The sequence below is a fragment of the Lycium barbarum genome, chromosome 2 (genome assembly GCF_019175385.1).
Source record: "Lycium barbarum isolate Lr01 chromosome 2, ASM1917538v2, whole genome shotgun sequence".
Lineage (NCBI taxonomy): Eukaryota > Viridiplantae > Streptophyta > Magnoliopsida > Solanales > Solanaceae > Lycium > Lycium barbarum.
Window position 1 is genome coordinate 151,384,573 of NC_083338.1, and position 7,689 is coordinate 151,392,261.

At 32.1% G+C, this 7,689-nt stretch overlaps 1 protein-coding gene across 1 annotated transcript; it reads left to right on the forward strand.

Moving 5' to 3' along the window:
- Positions 1-3,279: 3,279 nt before the first annotated feature.
- LOC132628148 (probable nucleoredoxin 2) lies at positions 3,280-7,415 on the forward strand. The gene is made up of 4 exons (XM_060343885.1): positions 3,280-3,669; positions 4,870-5,376; positions 6,445-6,775; positions 6,869-7,415. The coding sequence occupies exons 1-4, from the start codon at positions 3,466-3,468 to the stop codon at positions 7,156-7,158; spliced, it is 1,332 nt and encodes a 443-aa protein (XP_060199868.1). The 5' UTR covers positions 3,280-3,465; the 3' UTR covers positions 7,159-7,415.
- The last annotated feature ends 274 nt before the right edge of the window (positions 7,416-7,689 follow it).

Below are 7,689 nucleotides of genomic sequence, written 5' to 3' on the forward strand. Positions count from 1 at the left end.
TCTAGCGAAGAAGGAAAAGTAGATACAACGTGTCATTATAAAGAGAAAATGGAAATTAAGGAAAAAGAAAACCATATGAGAGTTAGACACGAATGCATTAGGACATAGAGAGCTAGCTGGCACCAAAAGTTGCAATCATTATGAGAGAAAAATATGTTAGTAATATGCGGCGGATTCAGTTTGAAGTTTCAACAACATCTCAACTCTCAAGTTACTATATAATATATAATATATAATGATAATTGAGTTTACAATTCAAAGTTTATAGACGAGTAGTAAATTTCTTGATATATACAACAATCTGCGCAAAAATTATTGGATTCTCTTAAACGCATATTTCTACATCTACCACGGTGTTGTATATTGGTTGGAAACCTTTTTGAATTTACCGATCTTATCGATAGAGTAGGCTGGTTAGGAAGGGTGTTTTGTGGAAAACTTTTTTGCTAATAGATAGATTATACTATTTGATGGGGCTGTGAGGTGAGGACCACAAAGGTCACGGACCAAACCTTCATAAGTACGAATAAGAGTATGTTAAATTCCATGATGATATTTATAGCCTATTTGACTAAGCTTTTAAAATTTTTTTTTTTTTTTTTTTTAAAAGTACTTTTAGCTAAAAGCAGTTTGTGTTTGACCAATTAATTTAAAAAGTACTTTTGAGCAGCAGTTAGTGTTTGGCCAAATTTTTAAAATGTGCTTCTATGTGTATTTTTCTCATAAGTACTTTTCAAAAATATACTTTTGGGCAAAAGTTATTGTTTTTAGCTTCTAAAAAACTGTTTCTGCTACTCCCCAAAACACTTATTTTTTCCCAAACGCCTGCTCAAACACCTTACTTTTTTTTAAAATAAACACTTATTGAAAAAATAAGTACTTTAGGGAAAAAAATAAGCTTGTTCAAACATACTATTATACCTACTACACATTACCTCCCGTTTAAAATATTAGTAATGTTTATATAAATAATTATTTTTTGGTGTAACTATATGATATTTGGAGTTTATGAATTCAATTAATTCAGATTCACACTGCAAAGAGTTCATCTACAAGGAAAACGTTTCCTACTAAAAATTGTTAATATTCAAATCCGAAAAATTTGAGTAAAGCTTAGTCAAATTTAAAAATTTCTTGATTTTTATATAATATTGGACATTTTATAAAACAATTGAGTATCTTTTTAAGGTCTATCTTTACTATATTTAATTAGTAGAATATCTATCAAGTGAGATGTTCAAGAAAAATAATGATTACGATGATTAAATGTCTTTTCAAAAGGTGTGAAGATATCTTGAAAGAAAAAATTATGAGGCAACATAAGTTTTGGTCAAATCTTAACCTTGAATATCCTACTTTATTCTATAAGGTGGAATACATTAATCCCAAATTATAATTCCAACGTTATAATACTGAGATAATTTAATTCCTAGACCAAACAATCCCTTAATTAGTATAATACTCCATATATCAAGTGAGACATTCAAGAAAAATAATGATTATGATGATTAAATGTCTTTTCAAAGGGCGAGAAGATATTTTGAAAGAAAAAATTATGAGTCAGCATAAATTTTGCTCAAATCTTAATCCCTAATATCTTACCTTATTCTAATATGGTGGAATACATTAGTCCCAAACTATAATTCCAACGCTATAATACTGAGATAATTTAGTTCAGGACCAAATAGCCCCTTAATTAGTAGAATATCTATCAAGTGAGATGTTCAACAAAAATAATGATTACGGTGATTAAATGTCTTTTCAAAAGGTATGAAGATGTTTTGAAAAAATTACGAGGCAGCATAAATTTTGTTAATCTTTATCCTGAATATCCTACCTTATTATATACGGTGGAATACATTAATCCCAAATTATAATTTCAACGCTATAATATTGAGATAATTTAGTTCGGGTGCCAATCATTCCTAATGTTAAGCTGTTGCTTTCAATTAAAAATGTGAAAAGAAAGAATAGAAAGAGATACAAAAGGAGAGTAGGAGACAGGTGTCCTCCATTTGCTGTGCATCTTTTCGCCGATGAGGAGCAATATGTTACGTAAACACCACGAAACTCTGAAGTGCTAAGATTCTTCCTTAAATTGTTTACCTAGACGTGGCCAAATAAATCAATTACAAAATGCTTAGTGGATTGACTTCTAATTAAACGCCTTATTTAATTATATTACGTCCAGTGACTAATGATGAGAGTATGATCATTTACCCCTTTGGGCAATATAAGATGGATATTAATTATTATTAGAATTATAGTTAATTTATTTGTAAATTAATCTTGTGATACTTTCCGTATCTAGTCAAGTTTCAGACTTGAAATTGATATCCTATGATAAAAATTAAACTTTGATGCTTCACTTTCACTTCTAATTATAAGGCAAAGTGGAAATGAAATGGAGTATTTGTTGAGTGTGTCGATGGCATAGTGTTTTGCAATTTTAGATATAATATTTATGCAATCATAAGTCTTTTCAAACTTGTAATTACCTTAAAAAGTTCTCGTTAGTAAATTTTAGAATATAAATACTTTGTTGAATTTAACTCATTAAAATCGTGTAAGATAAAGGTGGACACAGACGAACCACTTCATCCGTTTAATTTATGCCATAATTTAAATCGACATAAATTTTAGAAAAGAAGTTAAAACTTCAAAAATTTGTGAAAATATATCATATTAGTTATATAATTATAATATTTTTGGAACGTGAAATATGTCATGAAATTTATGTGACGAATAAGAAGTAAAAAGTTCACTCATTCTTAAATACTCCATCGTTTACTTTTACTTGTTTACAATATTAAAAATAAATTTTTATTTTTAATTGTTTACTTTAGTACATCAAGATTTTTTCCCCCATCTTTTAGCCTTAATGTAACACTACTTACTTATTCGCTAAATCATTTCCTAAGACTTAATACTATACACCAATGAATGTGAATATTATGATAAACTATACACTTTATTTATTAATATTTTTTAAAGGAAGTGTATTGTGGATAAGTAAAAGTGAACGGAAGAAATATATATATATATATTTAGAAAATAATGTCAAGCCGGGAGTTGTTAAAATGAGACAAATGTATTATAAACGGAACAAATTAAATGTCTTAACTGAAAAAGAAAGAAAATAAAATAAAAAGAAGTAATGAATTTGGAAAGCACAACATTGATGGTGATAAGTAGGACAGAAACTTTTAATAGAGGAAAGAGAAAAAGACGCTACGTGTTACAAATTAAACATAGCTATGCAAATAATTGTACGTATATCAAAGAGATAGCAAAGAGAGAGAAAGTAAAAACACATGCTTTCACGCTAGTATAATCATAGCTTTTCCCAAACAATACAAAAGCACTACGAAAGTTGATTGTTTTTTGTATTTTGGTGGTGAAATATCACACTCACTATTAAGCTTTATAGGGGAGAAAAATAGTGAGAAGTTGAAGTAAGGAAAAATGGAGGAAATGGAGAAGAAGAATATTACTAGTATGAAGGAAGATGAAGAAGAAGAAGAAATTGACAATAGTTTTGTACCTGTTTATCACTCTTTTTCTTCTAAAAATGACAATTATCAGGTTGCTTCTGGTAGTGGTGGTGATTATTTGTCGATTTTAGCATCCAAAGATGGTGATTTTCTTCTTTCCCCAACTGAAGCTCAGGTATGTTGATGAATTCAGACATAGAATCTTTGAGTTTCTCGAAATAATCAGTACTTAGGTGTTAGCTCGGTATCCCTTTATTCTGGGAAGGTTTAACTAATTTTATATTTCCAAAGTAGAAAGTGTAAAATAGTGTCGGATATAATAGTAGCGTTACGGCGAAATGAATATTCTTTAGTTAATGCCCTTGCAATTATAACGTACTGTAACTAGCAGAATTCGCTCATATAATCTTGTTGTAGGTGGTGGATGAATAATATCTCTCAGATTCGAGCACGGTGAATGAAAAAAAAATTCTAATAGGTAGCGCTTTCTCATTTAATTGGCCTCAGACGACATGAATCTAGATTAATCGAGTCCCAAAACGGACACTAAGTGGAAATTAAAAAGATCTGATAAAGATTGAAATGAGAGAAAACTGAGATAGCTGAAGTACGGATGGAAGGCTCAGAATCGGCTCTCCCTAGTTTATACCTATTAGGAAAATATAATTAGTATTCGATGTGGATTCAAATTTTAGCATGATAGTTAGTACTATTAATAATTCGACATATTGAAATCAGATTTACATATTTGGAACGAGATACTCCCTTCGTCCCAATTTAAGTGTTTTACTTTTTTTTTTTGGTCAGTCTAAAAAAGAATGTCTTTTTCTATATTTAATAAGTTGACAATTCAAACATCTCACATGACAAGTTTAAAACCATAAGATTCAAAAGAATATTTTAGTACTTACACACATCTTCAATTTAGGACCACAAGATTCAAAAGTCTCTTTTTATTCCTTAAACTTTGTGCGTAGTCAAATTAAGACACTTAAAATGGTAAGGAGGGAGTATAAAGTAGCATAATAGGTACTGTTAATAATTCGACAGAGTAACAGTATATTCTCAGAGTTATAGTCCTCCTGTTCTAAGTAGCATTTGAGAAAGCACGCGCAAATGTAGATCTTGAATTGCGATCTACTTTTATTGAAGGCAAAAACAGACGATTGGAATTAGGACATGTTGGTGCCGCAAAGTAATAGTAGATGCACTCATGTGATTTGAAATCTTTGGTAATCAGAATGTTCTGCTAATTCTGCATGTATGTATATGTTTATAATACATAAATTCAGTTCGATGATTTTATTTGCTGCTCCATTGGAATAATCTTATGTATACTTCACATAATTTTACGATAGTGGTTGTATTGACGCAGGTGAAAGTTTCGGAACTTGAGGGCAAAATTGTTGGCCTTTACTTTTCAGCTAACTGGTATTCACCATGTACGAAGTTCACAGACCTGCTAGTCAATGTGTACCAGCAACTTAAAGAATGCAGCAATATTAACCTCGGTTTTGAAATCGTGTTTGTTTCGTCTGATGAAGACTTAAATGCCTTCAATACTTATAGGTCATCAATGCCTTGGCTTGCAATTCCATACTCTGATTTGGAAACAAGGAGAGGCCTTACCCAAAAATTCGATGTAGAAGGTATCCCTTGTTTGGTAATTCTACAACCTAACGATAACAAAATAGATGCTGCAGTTATTAAAGACGGAGTTGAACTCGTGTATCGATATGGAGTGGAAGCTTTTCCGTTTACCAAAGAAAGGTTGGAGGAGTTACGAGAGAAGGAGAAGGAGAAATATGACAACCAGACCTTGAGCAATTTGCTAACACATGATGCCAGAGATTATCTTTTAGGGCATCCTAGTCATAAACAGGTAAGTCTGTCTTTCATATATTGTGAAACATAGTGCTTGTTGATTACTATTTGTTACATGTGAAATGTGTGTATTTAAAAGCTGGTACTTATGAAAATACTTACTAGGAGTGATAAAAAAAATACAACTGTGATATAATTAGGGGGTAAAATTTGCATAGAAACACATGACCTGCCCGACTAGCACAGAGTTTAACATGTTTTGCATGAGATGTATTTGGGCAAAGTCCAACTTAACCCGTTCCAAAAGAGTAGCCCAAATTAGTCCAATATAATCGACCAAAATAGCCCATCTGCCCATTTTCTTAGTTTGAACTATAGGTTGACCTATTTTTATTCTAGAGTTTAAGATCTGTGCACCGCCGGTGTACAACTTTTTTTACCCCACCAGATAAATTAATAAAATTGGCCTGCAATTGCAGGTTACCTACTCTTTCCAAATTTATTTTCTTCCAGATTTCAAGGTTACTTTTTCCTTTTTTTAAAACTAAATAAAATTTGCCTGGGCTCGTCTTTCTCCTTGTGACTCTCGTCTCTGCTCCAAAACCTCCCTTCATGCATGTTATCTTCCTTTGGCTGTCTTCTTACCCCCATATGACCTTCTCCTTAATGTGAGTGAAGCACATAATGTCTTTTATGATTTTGTTGCAATTGTTTATCTCATATCTGCAACTTTGGATGATTTTAACAAGAAGGCGAAGGTAAAATTGAAATTCGTTTGCAGAGCAATCACAGTGTTAATCGCAGCATTGGTGGAAACGTCGATTTCACTGAGAAGAAAACATGGAAAACTTTAAAATCTGATTTTGCCTTAAAAAAGGGAAATAAACTAATGTGGTTATACAATAAGGACTCTATTTGTCTTTAATATTATCTTCCTAAATTTTAGTTACATAAGTCACGTTGGTAACCTATTAATTTACCTGATAAAAAATAGTACGCTGTGCACAGAACTTAAACTCTTTATTCTAATAGTGAAAAAATGTAGTGCTTCTTGTAGAAGTACAGATGTTAGTATTAAGTATTCACCAAGTTTATTGTGCATGCTTCTATACTTTTTATCTTGCAGGTGCCTGTTGCTTCTTTGATGGGGAAAACAGTTGGACTTTACTTCTCAGCACAATGGTGCATTCCGGCCAAAAAATTTACACCAAGGTTAATTTCAGTCTACAAAAAGATCAAGCAGCAATTAGAGGGAAAAGAGGATGAAGATTTTGAGATAGTGTTTGTATCAAGTGACCGTGATCAAGTAGAATTCGCTACGTATTTTGAGGCCATGCCCTGGCTAGCAATCCCATTTGGTGATCCAAAAATCAAGGCCCTAGCAAAGTATTTTGATATCCGAGGGATTCCGAGCCTAGTGGTATTGGGCCCTGACGGTAAAACGGTAACCAAACAAGGTAGTGTTATATTCAGTGATCTCTTGCCTTGCCTGCACTGATACTATGTTGTAATGTGTGACTATTTCATTACTAAATATTATGTCTCAACAGGTAGGAGCCTCATCAACTTGTATAAAGAGAATGCTTACCCGTTCACTAAGACCAGAGTAGGAATATTAGAGAAGCAAATGGATGAATTAGCAAAAGGGCTTCCTAAGACAGAATTTCATTCGGGTCATCGACATGAACTCACTTTAGTACCAGAAGGCCATGGAGGCGGAGCTTTTATTTGTTGTGATTGTGATGAACAGGGCTATGGATGGGCCTACCAATGCCTCGAGTGTGGTTATGAGGTACACCCCAAGTGTGTGAAGCCTGTGGACCGCGGCCCAGACAACTAAGTTATTGGACCGATCTTAGTATTATTACGTGTTTTGTAGGCACCAGATAAATAGGTAAAGTATACAATATGTATAATTGGGTATAAAGTGTGTCTTACTGACAGGTTATTGTGAATTTTTAAATGGGCCTCTATATATGGTTCTCACGACTTGTAGTTGTTGGATTGAGCAGTCATCAGATATGAGCTTTGGAAAAAATCACAAATGTACATAAAATGTTCTTATTGTTATAAACAGCTTGTAGATATTGTCCGCTTTGATGCACCTTGTTGACACCCAATTTTTGTCCCTCCTTTATTTAATTTACTCGGGTTTCTAAATTTATTGACAAGCTAAATACTTTATTTTCGCAATATTTTATTTGCTACTACTATTAATATCATTACTTATATTTTTGACATTATGAGTATTATTTTACTACAAATTTTAGATGATTCGTCATCATTTCATTTTTTCGGGTTTTGACTCGTTAAATTAATTACAGGACAACACTTTGCTAAATATTTATTATTTATTGTCTTTACACAATAT